The sequence below is a fragment of the Bufo gargarizans genome, chromosome 4, assembly GCF_014858855.1.
Source record: "Bufo gargarizans isolate SCDJY-AF-19 chromosome 4, ASM1485885v1, whole genome shotgun sequence".
NCBI classification, from domain to species: Eukaryota; Metazoa; Chordata; class Amphibia; order Anura; family Bufonidae; genus Bufo; species Bufo gargarizans.
The window spans coordinates 187,820,772-187,845,393 of record NC_058083.1 but is presented as its reverse complement, the minus strand read 5'-3'; the positions used below and the strand labels follow the sequence as shown (position 1 = coordinate 187,845,393).

At 40.9% G+C, this 24,622-nt stretch overlaps 1 protein-coding gene across 1 annotated transcript in view; it reads left to right on the top strand.

Annotated features, from left to right (window-relative positions):
• Nucleotides 1-24,622, top strand: part of MCF2L2 (MCF.2 cell line derived transforming sequence-like 2) — a 508,793-nt gene that overhangs the window by 175,005 nt on the left and 309,166 nt on the right. The window contains exon 10 of the mRNA XM_044288562.1: nt 15,478-15,597. Coding sequence (XP_044144497.1) covers nt 15,478-15,597 — 120 coding nt within the window. The remainder of the gene's footprint in view (nt 1-15,477; nt 15,598-24,622) is intronic.

The window sequence follows — 24,622 nt, the reverse complement described above, 5'->3', positions numbered from 1 at the left end:
CCGTTTTTGTTTCTGTGTGTCTTCCTTGATTTTTGGAGGATCATCAGACATGAAGGAAAGTGAAAAAAAAACTAAGTCAAGTTTGCCTTGCAAATGATAGGAAAAAAACTGACACGGATCACGGACGCGGATGACAATCTTGTGTGCATCCGTGTTTTTTCACGGACCCATTGACTTGAATGGGTCCACGAACCGTTGTCCGTGAAAAAAATAGGACAGGTCATATTCTTTTGACAGACTGAAAACATGGATCACAGACTCGGATGACAAACGGTGCATTATCCGAGTTTTCAACGGACCCATTGAAAGTCAATGGGTCCACAGAAAATCACGGAAAACGGAACAACGGACACGGAACACAACAACGGTCGTGTGCATGAGGCCTTAAACAGATTAATGGTGCTATGGAGAACAAAATAACGGATATAAAAGATAGGTCTAGAAGAGTAAATCTGAGATGGGGGCGGGAATATCAGAGAAGAAGGAGGGGTCAGATTGTATTGATTTCATGGAAAAATAGATTTTTGAGAACTGCAAGCCTGGGATATTGTCTAACTCCTTTGCTATAGAGAGAGCAAACAGAGTTCCAAGCCAACTGAGAAAGCCAGGAGAATATCCAAGAACAATTTTGACTAATACACACAGTATTACTCATACAGCCAATGCATTCCAATACAGAAGTATTGGAATGCATTGTAAAGGATTAGACCCCCAAAAGTTCAAGTCCCAAAGTGGGACAAAAAATTAAGTGAAAAAAAAAGTTGAAAAAATAAAGTTTCCCCCCCAAAAATTAAAAGTTTCAAGTAAAAATAAACAAAAACGTAATTTTCCCCAAATAAAGTAAAAGAAAATTGGTAAAAAATAGGGGGGAAAAAAAGTATACATATTAGGTATCGCCGCGTCCATATCGACCGGCTCTATAAACATATCACATGACCTAACCCCTCAGATGAACACCGTAAAAAATAAAAAATTAAAACTGTGCTAAATAAACCATTTTTTTTGTCACCTTACATCACAAAAAGAACAACAGCAAGCGATCAAAAAGGCATTTGCCAACCAAAATAGTACCAATCTAACCGTCACCTCATCCTGCAAAAAATTCAATCGCCCAAAAAATAAAAAAACTATGGCTCAGAATATGGAGACACTTAATAATTTTTTTTGTTTTAAAAATTATATTATTGTGTAAAACTTACATAAATATAAAAAAAAGTATACATATTTGGTATCGCCGCGTTCGTATCGACCGGCTCTATAAAAATATCACATGACCTAACCCCTCAGATGAACACCGTGAAAAATAAAAATTAAAATCTGCTAAATAAACCATTTTTTGTCACCTTACATTACAAAAAGTGTAATAGCAAGCAATCAAAAAGTCATATGCACCCCAAAAGTGCCAATCAAACTGTCATCTCATCCTGCAAAAAATTAGACCCTACCTAAGATAATCGCCCAAAAACTGAAAAAACTATGGCTCTCAGAATATGGAGACACTAAAACATGATTTTTTTTGTTTCAAAAATGATATTATTGTGTAAAACTTACATAAATAAAAAAAAACAGTAGACATATTAGGTATCGCCGCATCCGTATCGACCGACTCTATAAAAATATCACATGACCTAATTTCAAACATGACTTAATTTAAAATAAAAACTGTGCTAAATAAACCATTTTTTGTCACCTTACATCACAAAAAGTGTAATAGCAAGCGATCAAAAAGTCACACGAACCCCAAAATAGTGCCAATTAAACAGTCATCTCATCTCGCAAAAATCATATCCTACCCAAGGTAATCGCCCAAAAACTGAAAAAATTATGGCTCTCAGACTATGGAAACACTAAAACATGATTTTTTGGCTTCAAAAAAAGAAATAATTTTGTAAAACTTGCATAAATAAATAAAAAGTATACATATTAGGTATCGTCGCATCCGTGACAACCTGGTCTATGAAAATATCACATGATCTAACCTGTCAGATGAATGTTGTAAATAACAAAAAATAAAAACGGTGCCAAAACAGCTATTTCTTGTTATCTTGCCTCATAAAAAGTGTAATATAGAGCAACCAAAAATCATATGTACCCTAAACTAGTACCAACAATACTGCCACCCTATCCCGTAGTTTCTAAAATGGGGCCACTTTTTTTAGTTTCTACTCTAGGGGTGCATCAGGGGGGCTTCAAATGGGACATGGTGTAAAAAAAAAACAGTCCAGCAAAATCTGCCTTCCAAAAACCGCATGGCATTCCTTTCCTTCTGCGGCCTTCTGTGTGCCCGTGCAGTAGTTTACGACCACATATGGGGTGATTCTGTAAACTACAGCATCAGGGCCATAAATATTGAGTTTGGTTTGGCTGTTAAGCCTTGCTTTGTAACTGGAAAAAAATTATTAAAATGGAAAATCTGCCAAAAAAGTGAAATTTTGAAATTGTATCTCTATTTTCCATTAATTCTTGTGGAACACCTAAAGGGTTAACAAAGTTTGTAAAATCAGTTTTAAATACCTTGAGGGGTGTAGTTTATAGAATGTGGTCATTTTTGGGTGGTTTCTATTATGTAAGCCTCACAAAGTGACTTCAGACCTGAACTGGTCCCTAAAAATTGGGTTTTTTTAAATTTCTGAAAAATTTCAAGATTTGCTTTTAAACTTCTAAGCCTTGTAACATCCCCAAAAAATAAAATATAATTCCCCAAATGATCCAAACATGAAGTAGACATATGGGGAATGTAAAGTAATAACTATTTTTGGAGTTATTACTATGTATTATAGAAGTAGAGAAATTGAAACTTGGAAATTTGGTATTTTTTACAAATTTTGGGTAAATGTGGTATTTTTTTATAAATAAAAATGAATTGTTTTGACTTCATTTTACCAGTGTCATGAAGTACAATATGTGACGAAAAAACATTCTCAGAATGACCTGGATAAATCAAAGCGTTTTAAAGTTATCAGCACTTAAAGTGACACTGGTCAGATTAGCAAAAAATGGCCAAGTCCTTAAGGTGAAATAGGGCCGAGTCCTTAAGGGGTTAAATACAGTTTAGTCTTTCCTGCCAAACTGCAAGTTGTGTATCAACATAAAGCATTGTTTTTTACACTCCAAAGGAATCAAGTGATTTGCTAGATCTGAAGGGCTTATGTGAAAAGTAATAGTTTAAAGGGAACCTGTCACCTGGATTTTGTGTATATAGCTGAGGACATGGGTTGCTAGATGGCCGCTAGCACAGTGGTCCTCAACTCCAGTCCTCAGGACCCACCTGCCGGTCATGTTTTCAGGATTTCCTTAGTATTGGGCAGCTGATATAATTAGTGTCCATGCATCAGGACTTACCACAGGTATTCATTCTGTGGGATACTCCCAAATCCTGACCGGCAAGTGGGCCCTGAGGACTGGAGTTGGGGAACCCTGCACTAGCACATCCCCAATACCCATAGCTCTGTGTGCTTTTATTGTGTAAAAGAAATGATTTGATACATATGCAAATTAACCTGAGATGAGTCAGAGCATGAAAATATGACTCTTCTCTGGTCACACAAGTAAGATATGACTCTTTTATGTTAATTTGCATATGTATCAAATCCTTTTTTTTTTACACAATAAAAGCACACAGAGCTATAGGGACTGGGTATTGCGGATGTGCTTGCGGCCATCTAGCAACCCATGTCCTCAGCTCTATACACAAAATCCCGGTGACAGGTTCCCTTTAAGAAGGAGGGCGGGGTGGGATATAAGGCGTTTATCATGCATGGAAAAGGGGCTCTATGTTGTTATGAAATGGGGAGCAGAATGGGGGGTTCTGGGGTGGATTAGGTTTCCCTGAGAGAGAAGGAGTTTGTGTTTTTCTTTTTCCTCTTTCTTTTTTATCTCTGACTCACCAACTCGGGTGTTTGTATTGCTCTCTGAATGATAAGAATTATTTCAATTAATGTACGAGGGTTAAGAGAAAGATTAAAGAGGTTTGCTGTTTTTAACTGGGTGGGGAGGTACTTGCAAGCCATCATTTGCCTACAGGAAACACATCGGGATAAAAAACTTTTAAATTGTGTAGAAAAAAGATGGATAGGAGCACGATATCACTTGGTATATACTTCATACTCAAGAGTTGTTTCTATTTAGTGCACAATAAAGTTAATAACGAGTATATCGTAGTTAAGGCAGATGATTGTGGCAGGTATCTCTTCCTTCAGTTTGAGATTAATGGTATCTTGATGGTAATTGCAAATAGCAAATATCTATATTCCACCTCCGTACAAACCTGATGTATTAAATGAGTTAGGCCTCCTTTTTTTTTGCGGGTAGGATGCAGAGCCATTCATTTCAATGGGCCCACAAAAAATCCAGACAGCACATCGTGTGCTATTCGCATCTGTATGTCCGTTCCGTAGCCCCTCAAAAAAAAAAATAGAACATGTTCTATTCTTGTCCGTTTTAGGCATTGTTACAATGGATTCTCAAAAAAAATAATGGATGACATACGGATGTTTTTTTGCGGATTGCAAAACACATACAGTCGTGTGCATGTAGCCTTACAGAAATATATAATTGAGAGACAAGAGTGTATATTAATTGCAGTTGGGGATTATAAGGCAGTAATGGATCCAAGTAGAGATAAGTTGTCTAATAGTAAGACTTTGAAATGTAATACTAATCTGGCTAGACTGATATCTGAATTTGGTTGGGTTGATGTTTGGTGACTATATAATCCAGAAGATAAGGGGCCAGATTTATCATTACACTTACATCTTACTCCACTTTTACTGTCACGGGGCGTCAAAGGCGCACTCGGTCTTCCATCAGCTGCAGACCTGCTGCTTAGCTTCGGGAGTGAGGATCTGTGTTTGGCCTCGTTGCCAGGGCGGCTTTGCTAGCTGGGAGGCTCCCTGCTCCTAGGTCTGGCTTGAGCGCCGAGCTGCTCACTCAGTGCTCGACTTGTCTGTCTGTCGGTCATGTGACGCTGGCCATGTCACATGACCCTCAGACCCCACTATAAATACAGGCAGCCTGCTGGCCACAGGTTTCCTTTTAATTCTAGGTTCCTGGCTATTTGTTGGACTACTGATTACTCACCTGATCCTGATCCCTGACGATCCTTTGCCTGCTCCTCCTGTACTGCGCATCCCTCCTGGTATTGTGACCTTAGCTCCCACCAGACTCCTCTGGTACTTCTCTACTCTCCTGGTATTTGACCCCGGCTTCTCCCGACCATTCTTTGCTTAACCCTTTGTACTGCGTAGCTCTCTTGGTTCTGACCCGGTCCGTTCACATTCCGTTATTTGTCTTGTCTGTCTTCCCAGCACGTATCCTAAGTTAGGGACTGCCGTCTAGTTGTCCCCTGTCATTACGACTTGCGAGGTAAGTAGGCAGGGCCAGGGGTGAGGGTGGAGCGTAGTGGTCACTATCCTCCCCCCTGTGTGTAGTGTACGTGACCGTCACATTTACATTATGTCCAAAGTCACTTTTGGCTAAGTCATATTTATTAATGGTCCTTTAATACTGTGATAAATGTGGTTTGACGGTAGCAGTTTATCCTTCAGTAAGCGGCTTTACAAAAGTCGCACGTCTTTATAAAAAAGTTGCATGTTTTATTAAAAAGTCGTTTAAGATAAGCATGGTCCTCACTGGAGTGAACTTGCGCAATTTTTAGCGATTTTTTAAATTGTCGCAATAGTAAATCTGTCTAGAGATTCATTTACATAAGAAAACATGACTACTTTCAGAAAACTGGCGAGCATAGCGCAGAGCCAATAAAAGTCGCACATTTTTACGCAGTTTTTGCGATTTCGCAAAAAATTTCAACTTTTTCACTCCATTATTTTGACTTGAGCTAATGATAAATCTGGCCCAAGGTGTTTTCCTGCTATTCAAAGACACATCAAACATGGTCAAGGATCGATATGATCTTTGGTAACAGGAAATTATTAGATAGAAATGTAACATGTATAAAGTATGTACCTATGGTTATGACAGATCATTGTGCAGTAGTAATAGAGATAGGGCCTTTGATTAAACAGGATCCTATGATATTTAGATTTAACCCTCACTGGCTAAATTTGTTTAATGGTCAGGGCAGTATTAAGAAAGAACTGATGATTTTTTTTCCCTGTAAATAGAGGGTCCGCTAGTAAACAGGTTGTGTGGGATGGGCCGAAGGCATTTCTGAGGGGTAGATTATATAAACAAGTAAATGTAAAAAGCAAGTAAATAGTAAAACTCAGATTGCAAAACAGAGATAAAAAAACCACTAAAGAGCTCTGCGCAGAAGATCCCTCAGCAGAAAACCTGAGAAATTGGGAAGAGGAACATAGGAAAGTTAAAGGAATATATACTGAAAGATCTCAAACACTATTAGTCTTTTAGGGGGCTAGGTTTTTTGCTGAGGGTGAAAGGGTAGGCAAACTTGTAAGGTGTATTACAGAACAGTAGAGGACATAGTCCGAACTCCGGAACAGATTAATAGGGTTTTTTGGGAATATTACCAGGACTTGCATAGGTCAAAAATCTTTGGATTTGTGTCAATATCTTGATGGTATTCCCTTTAAGAAACTTGCTGAAGATCAGAAAAATCAGCTGGATGAGGATATGCGATTGGATGAATTGGTGAGCACCTTGAATTTAGGTAGGTTTATTATTCATTTGAGGTTTATAAAGAGTTTAGTCAGGAACTTCTTTCAGAATTAATTAAGGCCATGCCTGAGGCCAAGAGATTCAAGAAGTTGCCCGAGTCTATGGAGGAGGCCATTATTATTTTGATTCCAAAGGTTGAAAAAGATTTATTAACCACTTAAGGACCACAGGTTTATACCCCCCTAGTGACCAGACCCTTTTTTACAAATCGGCACTTCACAACTTTAACGGTTTATTGCTCGGTCATGCAACTTGGCACCCAAATGAATTTTACCTCTTTTTCTTCTCACAAATACAGCTTTCTTTTGGTGGTATTTGATTGCTGCAGAGATTTTTCGTTTTTCTGATATTAATCCAAAAAGACTGCAATTTTCTCAATAAAAGTGTATTTTTAACCTTGGTAAAATTGTTCAAATATAATTACATTTCTATACAAGTTTGTCAGAATTTATTGTGCTACATGTCTTTGATAAAAAAAAAAATCCAATAAGTGTATATTTATTGGTTTGCACAAAAGTTATAGCGTTTACAAACTATGGTACAAAAATGTGACTTTCTGCATTTTGAAGCAGCTCTGACTTTCTGAGCACCTGTCATGTTTCTTGAGGTGCTAGAATGCCAGGATAGTATAAATACCCCCCAAATGACCCCATTTTAGAAAGAAGACACCCCAAAGTATTCGCGGAGGGGCATGGTGAGTTCATGTATGATTTTTTTTTTTTTTCTTTTTACAAGTTAGCGGAAAATGACACTTTCGGGGGGAAAAAAATAAAGTTTCCATTTCTGCTAACTTCTGGCAAAAAAATAAATAAATCTCCCACGGACTCACTATGCCCCTCAGTGAATACCTTGGGGTGTCTACTTTCCGAAATGGGGTCATTTGTGGGGTGTGTTTACTGTTCTGGCATTTTGGACGGGGCTAAATTGTGAGCAACCCTGTAAAGCCTAATGGTACTCGTTGGACTTTCGGCCCCTTTGTGCATCTAAGCTGCAAAAAAGTGTCACACATGTGGTATCTCCATACTCAGAAGAAGTAGGGCAAGTTGTTTTGGGGTGTATTTTTACATATACCCATGCTGGGTGAGAGAAATATCTCTGTAAATTAGTATGACAACTTTGTATGATTTTTTTTTTAAGTTGTCATTTAAGTTGTCATTTTCTCACACACAGTATGGGTATATGTAAAAATACACCCCAAAACACATTGCCCTACTTCTTCTGAGTATGGCGATACCACATGTGTGACACTTTTTTGCAGCCTAAGTGCGCAAAGGGGCCCAAATTCCAATGAGTACCTTTAGGATTTCACAGGGCATTTTTACGCATTTGGATTCCAAACTACTTCTCACGCTTTAGGGCCCCTAAAATACCAGGGCAGTATAAATGCCCCACAAGTGACCCCATTTTGGAAAGAAGACACCCCAAGGTATTCCGTGAGGGGCATGGCAAGTTCATAGAAGATTTTTTTTTTTTTGGCACAAGTTAGCGGAAATTGATTTATTTATCATATTCCACTAACTTGTGACAAAAAATAAAATTTTACATGAACTCACCATACCCCTCACAGAATACCTTGGGGTGTCTTCTTTCTAAAATGGGGTCACTTGTGGGGTATTTATACTGCCCTGGCATTTTAGGGGCCCTAAAGCGTGAGAAGTAGTTTGGAGTCCAAATGCGTAAAAATGCCCTGTGAAATCCTAAAGGTACTCATTGGAATATAGGCCCCTTTGCGCATCTTGGCTGCAAAAAAGTGTCACTCATGTGGTATCGCTGTACTCAGGAGAAGTAGGGCAATGTGTTTTGGGGTGTATTTTTACATATACCCATGCTGGGTAAGAGAAATATCTCTGTAAATTTACAACTTTGTATAAAAAAATTGAAAAAGTTGTCATTAACAGAGATATTTCTCACACACAGGATGGGTATTGTGAAAAGACACCCCAAAACACATTGCCCTACCTCCCCTGAGTACGGCGATACCACATGTGGTATCAAAGGGGCCCAAATTCCAATGAAGGTACTCATTGGAATTTGGGCCCCTTTGCCCCTTTGATACCACATGTGGTATCGCCGTACTCAGGGGAGGTAGGGCAATGTGTTTTGGGGTGTCTTTTCACACATACCCATCCTGTGTGTGAGAAATATCTCTGTTAATGACAACTTTTTCAATTTTTTTATACAAAGTTGGGTGGGCATTTTTAGACATTTAGATTCCAGACTTCTTCTCGCGCTTTAGGGCCCCTAAAATGTCTGGGCAGTATAAATACCCCACATGTGACCCCATTTTGGAAAGAAGACACTCCAAGGTATTCCGTGAGGGGCATGGCGAGTTCATAGAAGATTTTTTTTTGGCACAAGTTAGCAGAAATTGATTTATTTCTTTTTTTTTCTCACAAAGTCTCCCTTTCCGCTAACTTGTGACAAAAAGTTTAATCTTTCATGGACTCAATACGCCCCTCAGCGAATACCTTGGGGTGACTTCTTTCCAAAATGGGGTCATTTGTGGTGTGTTTGTACTGCCCTGGCATTTGAGGGTCTCCACAATCATTACATGTATGGCCAGCATTAGGAGTTTCTGCTATTCTCCTTATATTGAGCATACGGGTAATGAGATTCGTTTTTTTCCGCTTAGCCTCTGGGCTGAAAGAAAAAATGAATGGCACAGATTTCTTCATTCGCATCGATCAATGTGGATGAAAAAATCTCTGCCAAAAAATGTGCAAAAAAGAAAAGAGGGGAAAGTAGTCTGCCAGGACATAGGAGCTCCGCCCAACATCCAAACCCACTTCAGCTCGTATGCCCTGGCAAACCTGATTTCTCCATTCACATCAATCGATGTGGATGAATAAATCATTGCCAGAATTTTATTTTTTTTTTATACAAAGTGTTTGCTAAAGCATATGAACAGCTCATAAGCCTCAGCTCATAAGCCTCAGCAAACGTATCTTTTTTTACTGCAGAGGAGAAATCTCATCTTGCAGCGCCGCATACACCGACTTTGTGTAATCTGACAGCAGTGCAATGCTTCTGTCAGAATGCACATCAGTGCTGCAGCTGGTTGATCGCTTGGTCCACCTAGAAGCTTAAAAAACAAACAAAAAAAAAACAGGCAGCAACGCAATAAATTTATTAACATCAACTTTTATAAACTTTATATAACATTTGAAACAGAACATTAACTTTTTTGCTTACCTGTGATTCTTTACCTTTATAGGACAAACCTCTCCTTCCCCATGGGACAATGTGCAAAGCGCAAATCGCCCAGAGATGTGGCAAAGTACATTATGCACTTTGTCACAGGTGAAAGGAGAGGTTTGTAGCAGCTCTGTGTGAAAGGGCCCTAAGACCCCTGTGTGCCCTACACTAATAGTGTACCTGTGTGTGGTACTTGCGGAAACACTCCCCTATGCATAGGGCAGGCTGGTCAGGACAGTCAGGACAAAAAACGGTGGTGTCACGCCTTATTCCAGCCCTGCTACAAACACGACATCTTTTTCTTGGGGAACGGTGAGTTGGGGTACCAGGATAGACACTCGGGAAGTGTCTGTGATGTAGCCGGCTAACTACATCAGGGACTTGGGGCACGGACCCTCCTGGATACAGGAGTTCCGAAATGATCTCTTCCTGGAATTTTAGGAAGGATCCCGTTCTCCCAGCCTTACTGTAGAGAACAAAACTATTATACACAGCCAATTGAATTAAATAAACAGACACCTTCTTAGACCAGCGTCTGGTGCGGCGGGACACTAAATAGGGAGCCAAAATCTGGTCATTCAAGTCCACCCCTCCCATGTGAAGGTTATAGTCGTGGACAGAGAGGGGTTTCTCAATGACTCCAGTTGCCCTTTCAATTTGTACAGTCGTGTCTGCGTGAATGGTGGACAGAAGGTAAATGTCCCTCTTGTCCCTCCACTTCACCGCAAGCAGTTCTTGGTCACACAAGGAAGCCCTCTCCCCCCGTGCAAGTCGGGTATTAACGAGCCGTTGGGGGAAGCCCCGGCGACTAGGTCGCGCGATGCCACAGCATTGAATTCCGACTTTATGTAAGTGCCGAAAGAGGGCCAAGCTTGTGTAAAAATTGTCCACGTATAAGTGGTACCCCTTGTGGAGTAATGGTGACACCAAGTCCCAGACAATCTTGACACTGCTCCCCAGGTAGTCAGGGCATCCGACCGGCTCCAGTTTTGAGTCTTTTCCCTCATAGACCCTAAAACGATATGTATAGCCTGTGGCCCTTTCACAGAGCTTATACAGTTTGACCCCATACCAGGCGTGCTTGCTGGGGATGTACTGTTTGATGCCAAGGCGCCCGGTAAAATGTACAAGGGACTCGTCTAGGCAGATGTTCTGATTGGGGGTATACACATCTGCAAACCTGGATGACAAATGGTCTATGAGGGGCCGAATTTCTGGAGTCGGTCATAAGCAGGGTGGCCTCTTGGATGACAGGTTTTATTGTCAGTGAAATGCATAAAGCGCATGATGACCTCAAAACGTGCCCTGGACATAGCAGCAGAGAACATGGGCATGTAATGTATTGGGTCTTTAGACCAATAGGACCGCAATACATTTTTTTTAGTTAGACCCATGCTGAGGATAAGGCCCAAAAATATTTTAAATTCGGAAACTGTGACTGGTTTCCACCGGAAAGGCTCGGCATAGAAGCTTTCCAGATTGGCGATTGTATACTGTGTGGCGTAGCGGTTGGTTTCTGCCACAACAAAGTCAGAGATCTGTGGTGAAGAACAGCTAAAAAAACTCAAGGGCTGATCCTAAATGAGCTGTCTCCACGTGAACTCCAGACTGGGCGGTGAAAGGGGGCAATACGGGTGCGACGGCAGCAGGGGATTGCCAATTTGGGTTTGCCAGCACCTTTGGGAGACTTAGGGCTCTACGGGCCTGTGAACGTGGTGGCTGCGATGGGGGAGTTACTGCACGTGCCACCGTACCAGCTTGAACTGCCCTTCTGGTGCTCGCCACTTCACCAGGGAATACGGTAGTGCTGGTAGAAGGTCCAGGATGTGGTGCACTGCTGGTGTATGCTGTACCATAAAAAAGATCAACGCTAGCACCACTCTTCTGCAAATGAGGCTCATCACGCGGGGTATGCAGAACACTGACATGGGATCGGGTACGCCTGACCATAGCAGGGACCTCAACCTCGTCATCTTCACTAGCGTTTAGCGTGCCACTGCTGTCTACAGGTTCATATTCTGAACCACTGGATTCAGCGGGTGAGGCGTCCCCAAAGCTTTCATCCATCAGGGCCAGAATCCTGTAGGCCTCTTCAGCAGAATACCCCTTTTTTGACATTTTGAGCTAACTAAATTTAGGGGGTATTCCTCTGAGACTACCCAGGAAAAAGAGCACACTTGCCTAGTAAAAGGGAGTGCTTGCGAAGTAAAGCTGCGATCGCTAATAAAGATCCAGAAAGCTCAAAAGTGATCTTTATAGCGCCGCAGCGATTTTACAGTGTTTTTGCAGTGATCAGAAAAAAAAAATTCTGTCACTGCGGTGGGGCGGACTGAACGCAAGTGCGCGCACAAGATCAGGTCTGATCGGACAAACACTGCATTTTTTGTAGAGCCTAAGGTGACCCTAATGTACTGATATAGATCTGATTGCGATCAGTCTTGATCACTTACAGATACTATATAATACTAGTGCTTATTAGCGACAGCGATGACGCTAATCAGCGACTAATCAGTGACTGCGGTGCGGTGGGCTGGGTGCTAACTACCTAACAAGTAGCTAAGAAACTGGCGGTGATAAGGGACCCTTACAGGGGGGTGATCAATGACAGGGGGGTGATCAGGGAGTCTATATGGGGTGATCAGGGGTTAATAAGTGACAGGGGGGGTGTAATGTGTGTGTGTGTGTGGTGCTTGGTGCTACACTCAGAGCTGCCTGTGTCCTCTGGTGGTCGATCCAAGCAAAAGGGACCACCAGAGGAGCAGGTAGCAGGTATATTAGACGCTGTTATCAAAACAGCATCTGATATACCCATTTGGTTATTTTAAGGGCTCTTTCACACTTGCGTTCTTCTGTTCCGGCATAGAGTTCTGTCGTCGGGGCTCTATGCTGGAAGAATCCTGATCAGGATTATCCCCATGCATTCTGAATGGAGAGAAATCCGTTCAGGATGCATAAGGATGTCTTCAGTTCCGGACCGGAACGTTTTTTGGCCGGAGAAAATATCGCAGCATGCTGCGCTTTTTGCTCCGGCCAAAAATCCTGAATACTTGCCGCAAGGCCGGATCCGGAGACTTGTAGTTTTGTGGCGAAAGATAATGTCTGATCAGGAAGCAACATGTTAAAGAGCAGCTGAGCAGACTGATATATGGGTTTGTGGAAAAAGATTCAGCAAAGCTTGTAATTTATACATTTATAGCTCAGATTTTTCTGGCTTAATTGTCCCCAGGGATGGTGTTATCAGTTACTGACAGCTATCCCTGTATAGACACTTACACACACTGCTATCAATCACTGATAACACCTTCCACGTGAACAATAGTATCGAGCGACAGGGGCTATATTCAAATTCGTGATAGTTCACAAATATTTGGGCAACTATTCATCATATTTTCACAAATTCGAGATTATTTTCTTGATTTTGAAAAATCGGCAATGTAATATTTGCGTAATGCGCGCAAAATACAGGCGTGGGTCACTTATACTACATTTTCCAAGCTGCTAGAAGTATCCCGAGACTGGAGAAAATGGTTGGCACATCAGACGATTAAAAATGGCTTTATATGCAGATAGAGTGCTCCAATATATTCGCGATTGTGCAAATCGGCACTAATGTTGTGAATATTTTGGCGCAATACGTGAAACTTCACATTTTAGCAGGTCTGCATGTATGTATGAACAGCAGAACCTATCACACTACCTAACACCCTGCACTGGAACCTACACTATATCAGAATATAACCTACACTGACTATCTCCCACTATCTGTATTATATATATGTTATCTAACTATCTATCTAATGTAGTGTGGAAAGCACAGAGCACAGCAATGTCACTGCTGTCTCTCTCTCAGAACTTTAAAAACCTACAGAAAATTGACTTTCGGGGAGGTTATTATATAGTAAGGGGAAGGCAGCCTTCCTATTGGTTGCTAGGGATGTTGCTAAGCTAAGACAAAGACATTGCAGCCTTCTCATTGGCCCACAAGCAAGAAGGGAGGTTACTGATGGAAAAAAATCTAGAATATTTGAAATTACGAATATATATCACTATATTCTAAATATTCGTGATTCGAATATTTAGGCCCAACACTAGTGAACAATAGAAAGAGCAGAGATATAAATGAATAAATAATGTTTTATAGATCCTTTTCCCACAAAACTATATATCACTCTGCTCAGCTCCTCCTGCTCTATAACCTGCGGCCTGCAGATTGCACTGCATTTTGTGGTGACAGCTACTCTTAAACTGGAAAATGGTGGAACTTTTTGGTTTTAACTGCTATGCTGTGACTGTAACCAACACCACCTTTGGTGTACTTTTACACTGTGGATTTAGCCACACATCAGCAGCAGTACCCACAACAAATCCATTTTAAATTTGTATTTGCCTTAGATTTCAAATTGTGAATTGCAAAGGGTGAAATCGGCAGGGCAGATTCACAGCATAAGTTGAAATACTGTGGATTCCAATTTCTGAACAGATCTTTTATGCAGTGTGGAGAGTTCTTCAAATTTCAGCCACTTTCAGGCTTCTGTAAAAAGCTACAAATGTTTTACCAATTATTCCATAGCTGAAAATCTGCAGCATATGCACCCTTGAATTTCCCAGACCAGATCCCACCTTCACAAAAATAGACCCCCAACCAGAGTCATGTTAGACCTCTAAACAGATGCAAACCCCAGACCTCCTAAATAAATTCAGATCCCAGACCCCCGTAAATACTGACCCAAGACAGAACAGCCCAAAAAAAATTCATACCCTAGACCCGCTAATAACAGATACCAGACCCCCTTTTTTTTTTTTTTTTACCTAACAGCTCCTCCTCTGTCTCTTTGCTGTTCTGTCTTGTAGCTTGAAGAGGGATTTCCATCCGAGACAATAGGGACATATTGCTAGGATATGTCCCCATTGTCTGATGGGTATGGGTCCCACCTCTGTGACCCGCACCTATATGGAAAACAGAGCTGGGAAAATGGTGGCTGAAGAACCCAGGTTTCCTCGGGTCTGGCCACCACCAAGCGATCTCCCCACAGTAGCGCACCGCACTTGCGTGGCCACTTCTCCCATTCATTTCTATGGGGCTGATGGAAATAGCCGAGCCAGTGCTTGGCTATTTTCGGCGGCCCCATACAAATGAATGGAGGGCGGCTGCGCATGCGCAGTACACCCTTCACCACTTTCAGGGCTCTGTTCTCTGTGCAGGTCCCAGAGGTGGGACCAGCGCCTATCCGCCAATGGTAGTATATCCTAGTGATATGTCTAGGATGAAAAAAAAAATTTAAGGACTTCCAGAGGTCATGTGAATATCTGAAGGTCCTTTAGCAGGTCCTGGAGAAAGTTGTTCAAATAAGTTTTTTGCTATAAAACCACAATGCTCTTTACATTGGGGACAGGAATCATTGCAGAAGGAAGTTTTGTTGCGGTTTCTGCCGTGATTCAGAAATGTTTGGGTGGCTGTGGGCCCATCAGGAACCTCGGACTCCATACCGCCATTATTATAATCCACCATTGTTATATAGTCAAGAAAATTATTGGCATTAATGATGTGTGTATAATTTTAGTGTGCCAGTGTTCTGGAATATTGGAACTTAATATTAAAAGAAGGTGTATGAGATATAATGAGCATCGTCTGTCTTTTCTCCACAGCTGAAGCTTACACTGGATTCCCTGATGGATGCTCAGGCTTCCTTTACAAACATTGGAGACAGCGTGTCAAGAGTGGAACAGCTTCTCAAAGAGTTAAAGCAACAGGAGGAGAAAGGACAGGTGACTATTGCAAATCATCCATCCACTAGGAAATACAAAGACAAATAGTGTTATTATGAAAAAGGAACTCGATAGGAACTATTTAGAAGGTCTGAAATTTGATGACTTGCTCATCTGATCCATCCTTTGCATCAGGGGCGTTACTAGGGTCTCAAAAGATCTGGGGCCCAAGCCCCAATGCATATGTACCATATTCTCAAAGTATCCGCCCCCCCCCCCCCCCCCCCACACACACACCCCCTAGCACTAAACATACATTATATTTTACTTGCTGCATGGACACTATCAAATACAGCACCACATACCTATTACATCCAGTGCCTCCAGGCGACGTCTCCTCTGATGTAGCATTTTTATTTCCTCATCTTCTCCCTTTGGCCCATGACGACTTCTTTCAGCAGCATCTTGTCTCTACAGAGTTTACCAACCAGACATCTTAGGTTCCTCATTTTTCTATTATCTTCATCCTCCCACCCTGCTGCCCCAACAATGTTATCCTGCTGATGCCCCCAGTACTGTGCCTGCCGTGCTCCCCAAATATTATACCGCAAAAATTATATTGCCATACAGGTAAGTCCGTCCATAGTCATATAAAAGTCCTACCAATAGCAATAATTATTTCTCATCGTGCCCCCTAAAATGCCCCCAATAATGATACCGCTCCCTAAGAGTGTCGCTGTTAGTGATAGTGCCCTCCATATTGTGCCCCATAATAACGACCACCATAGTGCACCCATCGGTAATAAGGCTCTCTATAGTATTAGTAAGGACGTCTGTGGTACCTCAAGTAGTATTTATCCCCCTTTTCTAGTGTCCCCAGTAGTTATAGTGTCTAATGCATCCCTATAGTGCCCCTGCAGTTATAAGGCCCCCTGTAATGCCCCCTACAGTGTACTAGTATTTAAAATACCTCCTTATAGTGGTCCCAGCAATAGCAATGCCCCAGTTGGGCTATCAGTATTAATAATGCCCCCGAGACCCTGAAAGCGCCTTCACTAATAGTAATGCCTTCCATAATTAGGGAATAGTATAGTGCCAGCTATATTCCCCAGTGATAATAATGCCCATATAGTGCCCCAGTAATAATAATGACTCCATAGTGCCCCAGTATTATAAATACACCCTTAGAAAAGAAATGGTGGCTCTCTCACTGTTCCACTTCTGGAATGGTGCACAACCCCACAGCACTCCCAAATGCTGGAGAAAAATGTGGATAAAAAATTGTAATGGGGGTCACTCAATATAAGGCAAACACACGGTGATTGGTATCCATATAAATTCTTTATATATTGTATATAGGCTTCAAAATATGCAAATAAAACAATTTACATATAAAACATTTCATAAAAATTGAATGAGTAAAATATACACTTAAAACGCCGCACTAATGAACTTTAGCTCTGTGATTCAATGTATGGAGTCTCTCAAGAGCTATTTTCTAATGGCCCTGATTCATGTCCAGGGACTATAACTGTTAGCAGGTAGGTACAGATTCAATATCAATGTTCCAAAGATGGCAATGATAGTAAGAACACTGGATTTCACAGTTTTGTTGAAATGTACTTTACCACTCCTGCAGTAGATCCACATAAACGTCCGATTTTCAACAGAATGTACTGCTGTAAGCTGTAAGGACCTGTAGATAGGCTCTGTGTATGAAGTTCCCCACGCCGTTAGTAGCGGTGCAGCTTGGTATTGCCGCTCTGACCTTCCAGGACCTAGGTGGCGTCCCACGTGGTTTACTGGGCGGTCACGTGATCTGTATTTCCAGGCGGGGTTTTCAAACTTCTTTAACGCGAATTCATGTAGATATGCGTTTGTAGAGTCTTTTCTTTAGTCGTCCCTCACTGTCATTCACCAGACGCGTTTCGGGGTAAAAGGGACCCCTTCCTCAGTGGTTTGACAGTGGAGGTGTAGTGTCCAGTTTTTTATAGTGTCCATAATTGACAAATGTGGGTTGGAACATGGGCTGGACCATTGATTGAACCAGTGAGGGACATCTTTAAAACCAGGAGCGGATCTTTTCTTAAAGCAGGTTTACATTCATCGTATTCCAATATAGGATCAGGTCTACATTCATTATGTTCTAATACAAAGTCCTTAATATTGGTAAAATTTATCAATCAATTGTATATTTAATGCGGTATAACATTTTTAATACATACATAAAACTTAATAGATGTAAAATACATAAAATCCGGAAAAAACGCATGTGCGGTTTTCATGCGTTTTCGATGCGTTTTTTGCGGAATGAGGTAAAAATGGATCACAATTAAACAATGGATACATTGATAAGTATAAAAAATAATAATAATGATAAAATACAATTAATAATATGTTGTACATATATATACTTTCATATACTGAAGGAGTGACTGTCATAAACGTTATACATATTACATCTTAATACTAGAAGAAGTATAGCTGTAGGGTGTCAGATTTCCTCCGTTTTAATAACTGGTTTGAATATGCGGATATGCAGATATAGATGTAGATGTAGAAGAGGACGCTTGAGCTGGCGGGAGAGAGAGATCTGGGTGTTGATAAACAACCTGACACAGATGTCACTGTCCCACCAGATCATGCGCCCCACTTATAAGAATGCAAATAATTCCAAATCTGCATTCAAACCTTTAGGTAATAGGGTATTGAACTCAAAAATCCTCTTAGACTCCATCCTGGACATCTGGAGGATGTGATTGCCTCCTCTCCATGCATATATTTTTTTTTTTTTTTTTTTTAACAAAAAAATTTATTGGGAAAATTACAAAGCATTAACAGCAAAATTTTTTACAACCCCTCAATTCTTAGTGACCCAACCAAATGTAGATAAATATAAATATAGTCAGTTCATCTTTTGGTTGCATTTAGAAAAAACCCTCCCCTCCCTCCCCCCTAGTCCATGCATATTTAACTTTTTCTAATGCCATATATTTTAAACTGGATGGGTCACTATCATGACAATCTTTATAATGTTTCGATAATGAGTGCAATTCGTACCCCTTCTTGATGTTCGCGACGTGTTCTGATACCCTCTTTTTTAATGTGCGTTTTGTCCTGCCAATATATTGTTTATGGCACGGACATACTATGGCGGAGGTACATAGACGACATAATATTTATATGGCAGGATACAACTACAACATTATCGTCATTTCTGGAAGAAATAAATGAAAATGATTGGAATCTCAAGTTCACTTCCACTATAAGTACGACAAATATACAATTCCTAGATTTAAATATTACAGTACAAGATAACAAACTTATATGTAACACATATCAAAAGTCAGTTACTAAAAATAGTTACATATTGTACACAAGCTGCCATCTACCTAGATGGTTGACGAATGTACCGAAAAGTCAATTTAGAAGGATAAAGCGTAACTGCACTCAGGAATTACAATTTGAGATGGAAGCAGAGAATCTGAAACAACAATTTATGGAGAAACAATACCCTATCCATTTATTGGAGGGATCTTTGGAGGAGGTTAGAACAATGAAAAGGGAAGACTTTTTTGTCCCCAGGCAGATGGAAACAACAGATGACATATTGAGAATCATCTTACCCTTCAATGCACAATACAAAGGCATGGAGAGAGTCATAAAAAAACACTGGCACCATCTGCTTGGGGATAAGATAGTTGGCCCCCTACTAAATACTACACCGCAAATAACATATACCAGGGTTCCCAACCTGGGCCTCAAAGTTGCCCCATCAGTAAAAAAGAAAAACTGCAATATAGGAGAAAAACAAAATTGGTTGTCATTCAGTGGTTTTCATAGATGTGGACGATGCTCCAACTGTAAAATTACAAATTTCCCTAAAAAAACTACTAAAGCCCAGTCAACGCAGAATACATTTTCTATGGATATTAAGGAAGGATTGACATGTGATTCAAATAGCGTTATCTATTTAATAGAATGTCCGTGCCATAAACAATATATTGGCAGGACAAAACACACATTAAAAAAGAGGGTATCAGAACACGTCGCGAACATCAAGAAGGGGTACGAATTGCACTCATTATCGAAACATTATAAAGATTGTCATGATAGTGACCCATCCAGTTTAAAATATATGGCATTAGAAAAAGTTAAATATGCATGGAGAGGAGGCAATCACATCCTCCAGATGTCCAGGATGGAGTCTAAGAGGATTTTTGAGTTCAATACCCTATTACCTAAAGGTTTGAATGCAGATTTGGAATTATTTGCATTCTTATAAGTGGGGCGCATGATCTGGTGGGACAGTGACATCTGTGTCAGGTTGTTTATCAACACCCAGATCTCTCTCTCCCGCCAGCTCAAGCGTCCTCTTCTACATCTACATCTATATCTGCATATCCGCATATTCAAACCAGTTATTAAAACGGAGGAAATCTGACACCCTACAGCTATACTTCTTCTAGTATTAAGATGTAATATGTATAACGTTTATGACAGTCACTCCTTCAGTATATGAAAGTATATACAGACGTGGACAAAATTGTTGGTACCCTTTGGTCAATGAAAGAAAAAGTCACAATGGTCACAGAAATAACTTTAATCTGACAAAAGTAATAATAAATTAAAATTCTATAAATGTTAACCAATGAAAGTCAGACATTGTTTTTCAACCATGCTTCAACAGAATTATGTAAAAAAATAAACTCATGAAACAGGCATGGACAAAAATGATGGTACCCCTAACTTAATATTTTGTTGCGCAACCTTTTGAGGCAATCACTGCAATCAAACGCTTCCTGTAACTGTCAATGAGACATCTGCACCTCTCAGCAGGTATTTTGGCCCACTCCTCATGAGCAAACTGCTCCAGTTGTGTCCGGTTTGAAGGGTGCCTTTTCCAGACTGCATGTTTCAGCTCCTTCCAAAGATGCTCAATAGGATTGAGGTCAGGGCTCATAGAAGGCCACTTTAGAATAGTCCAATTTTTTCCTCTTAGCCATTCTTGGGTGTTTTTAGCGGTGTGTTTTGGGTCATTGTCCTGTTGCAAGACCCATGACCTGCGACTGAGACCAAGCTTTCTGACACTGGCTAGTACATTTCTCTCTAGAATTCCTTGATAGTCTTGAGATTTCATTGTACCCTGCACAGATTCAAGACACCCTGTGCCAGACGCAGCAAAGCAGCCCCAGAACATAACAGAGCCTCCTCCATGTTTCACAGTAGGGACAGTGTTCTTTTCTTGATATGCTTCATTTTTTCGTCTGTGAACATACAGCTGATGTGCCTTGGCAAAAACTTCGATTTTTGTCTCATCTGTCCACAGGACATTCTCCCAGAAGCTTTGTGGCTTGTCAACATGTAGTTTGGCATATTCCAGTCTTGCTTTTTTATGATTCGTTTTCAACAATGGTGTCCTCCTTGGTCGTCTCCCATGTAGTCCACTTTGGCTCAAACAACGACGGATGGTGCGATCTGACACTGATGTTCCTTGAGCATGAAGTTCACCTTGAATCTCTTTAGAAGTCTTTCTAGGCTCTTTTGTTACCATTCGGATTATCCGTCTCTTAGATTTGTCATCAATTTTCCTCCTGCGGCCACGTCCAGGGAGGTTGGCTACAGTCCCATGGATCTTAAACTTATGAATAATATGTGCAACTGTACTCACAGGAACATCTAGTTGCTTGGAGATGGTCTTATAGCCTTTACCTTTAACATGCTTGTCTATAATTTTCTTTCTGATCTCTTGAGACAGCTCTTTCCTTTGCTTCCTCTGGTCCATGTCGAGTGTGGTACACACCATATCACCAAACAACACAGTGATTACCTGGAGCCATATATATAGGCCCAATGGCTGATTACAAGGTTGTAGACACCTGTGATGCTAATTAGTGGACACACCTTGAATTAACATGTCCCTTTGGTCACATTATGTTCTGTGTTTTCTAGGGGTACCATCATTTTTGTCCATGCCTGTTTCATGAGTTTATTTTTTTACATAATTCTGTTGAAGCATGGTTGAAAAACAATGTCTGACTTTCATTGGTTAACATTTATAGAATTTTAATTTATTATTACTTTTGTCAGATTAAAGTTATTTCTGTGACCATTGTGACTTTTTCTTTCATTGACCAAAGGGTACCAACAATTTTGTCCACGTCTGTATATGTACAACATATTATTAATTGTATTTTATCATTATTATTATTTTTTATACTTATCAATGTATCCATTGTTTAATTGTGACCCATTTTTACCTCATTCCGCAAAAAACGCATCGAAAACGCATGAAAACCGCACATGCGTTTTTTCCGGATTTTATGTATTTTACATCTATTAAGTTTTATGTATGTATTAAAAATGTTATACCGCATTAAATATACAATTGATTGATAAATTTTACCAATATTAAGGACTTTGTATTAGAACATAATGAATGTAGACCTGATCCTATATTGGAATACGATGAATGTAAACCTGCTTTAAGAAAAGATCCGCTCCTGGTTTTAAAGATGTCCCTCACTGGTTCAATCAATGGTCCAGCCCATGTTCCAACCCACATTTGTCAATTATGGACACTATAAAAAACTGGACACTACACCTCCACTGTCAAACCACTGAGGAAGGGGTCCCTTTTACCACGAAACGCGTCTGGTGAATGACAGTGAGGGACGACTAAAGAAAAGACTCTACAAACGCATATCTACATGAATTCGCGTTAAAGAAGTTTGAAAACCCCGCCTGGAAATACAGATCACGTGACCGCCCAGTAAACCACGTGGGACGCCACCTAGGTCCTGGAAGGTCAGAGCGGCAATACCAAGCTGCACCGCTACTAACGGCGTGGGGAACTTCATACACAGAGCCTATCTACAGGTCCTTACAGCTTACAGCAGTACATTCTGTTGAAAATCGGACGTTTATGTGGATCTACTGCAGGAGTGGTAAAGTACATTTCAACAAAACTGTGAAATCCAGTGTTCTTACTATCATTGCCATCTTTGGAACATTGATATTGAATCTGTACCTACCTGCTAACAGTTATAGTCCCTGGACATGAATCAGGGCCATTAGAAAATAGCTCTTGAGAGACTCCATACATTGAATCACAGAGCTAAAGTTCATTAGTGCGGCGTTTTAAGTGTATATTTTACTCATTCAATTTTTATGAAATGTTTTATATGTAAATTGTTTTATTTGCATATTTTGAAGCCTATATACAATATATAAAGAATTTATATGGATACCAATCACCGTGTGTTTGCCTTATATTGAGTGACCCCCATTACAATTTTTTATAAATACACCCTTAGTGATCCCAATAATAAAAATAACTCCTGTGGTGCCCGAGTAATAATCATACCTTCTATTATGCCCTAGTAATATTAATGCCCCCTATTGTGTCTCTAGTAATAATAATGTCCCCACAGTGCCCCCCAGTAATATTCCCCCACTGCTCCCAGTAATGTCTCTATAATGCCCAGTCATATCCTCCAACTGTCCCCGATAATGTTTATGCCCCCAGTAATTTCCCTTTACTGCCCCCAGTAATGTCCTCATAGTGCCCACAGTAATGTGCCCCCAGTAATCTCCCTATAGTGCCCATATTATCTTTCCAAACTGCACCCAGTAATCTCACTAAAGTGCCCATAGTAACTTTCCAAACTTCCTCCCGTAATGTCCCCCCTCCTTGCACTCACTGGTAACAGGACGCAGCACTGTGACTGTACTTCATGATGTGTGTTGCTGGAAGGATTAATAAAATATGCACTGACTCAAGAGCCATGGTTTTTTCAACATTTTATGTGGCTCTCATCCTACCCTAGAATACCCCATCCTACCCCTATAACCACTGTGCTTACCAGGGTTTACCAACATGGAGGGACAGAGGAGGGGGAAAGCTGCTGACCAATGCTCCAGGAAGCATTGGGACATGGTAATGCCTGTGTTAATGCAGTACGGAGCCAACAACATTCAGTGTGTGTGTCTGCTAGCACATGAGGAGAGGTTATGTGGAGAGACTATCAGGTGTGTAGTCCCCAGAAAAAGTACTTGGGCTAAAGGGTCTGAGGCAATGAAGGCAGAGCCATTCGATTAGCATCATAATTGTAGGCATGCTCATAGTTATATAAACAGGGACTGTGGGAATGTATTGTGTGATACGGCCATAAAGTGACCATATAGAGGTAGATCCTAGTTCTACAATACAGTTAAATCCAGGTCTCCTCCATCTGGCCCAGACCGATATGACAACGTCGGCTGATGACCATGTATTTGTCCCCTCTATTCTGCAGCTCATCCCCAGCCTCTATAGCAACACAATTAAATTCAGACCATAGACCACACCCCAAAATAAATTCTGACCACAGTTATACTTACAATAAGGATGACTGTGATATCCCCAGTTCTATAGAGCTGAAATCCCTATATTATGTAATGGTCATTGCTGTTTACCTCTCAGGTGAAGTGTTTCTTATTGCCAGATAAGACATATTCTAATATTCTAATGCCAAGTCTTTTCTGGGTAATCCCCTGGCCTGCTCCCCCTTGCTGCACTCTGACACAGACTGCTCTCCATGCTTCCCCCTTTCTCACACATGCTGGACGGGCCAAAACGCGTCCTGTAATTACATCTCATTACATGGAATAAAAGAATATCATGGATTGAAAATTCAACACATTTGCTGGGATTAATTTCTGAATTGTTTGATGGGGATTGCCCCTTCCCGTGCAACGTAATTATTGGAGGATCGTGAGCTGTCTGACCTAAGCTTTGACTCTCTCTCACACAGACTGCTCTCCACGTGTCCCCCTTTCTCACACAGACTGCTCTCCACACTCCCCCCTTTCTCACACAGGCTGCTCTCCACGTGTCCCCCTTTCTCACACAGGCTGCTCTCCACGTGTCCCCCTTTCTCACACAGACTGCTCTCCACACTCCCCCCTTTCTCACACAGACTGCTCTCCACGTGTCCCCCTTTCTCACACAGACTGCTCTCCACGCTCCCCCCTTTCTCACACAGGCTGCTCTCCACGCTTCCGCCTTTCTCACACAGACTGCTCTTCACGCTCCCCCCTTTCT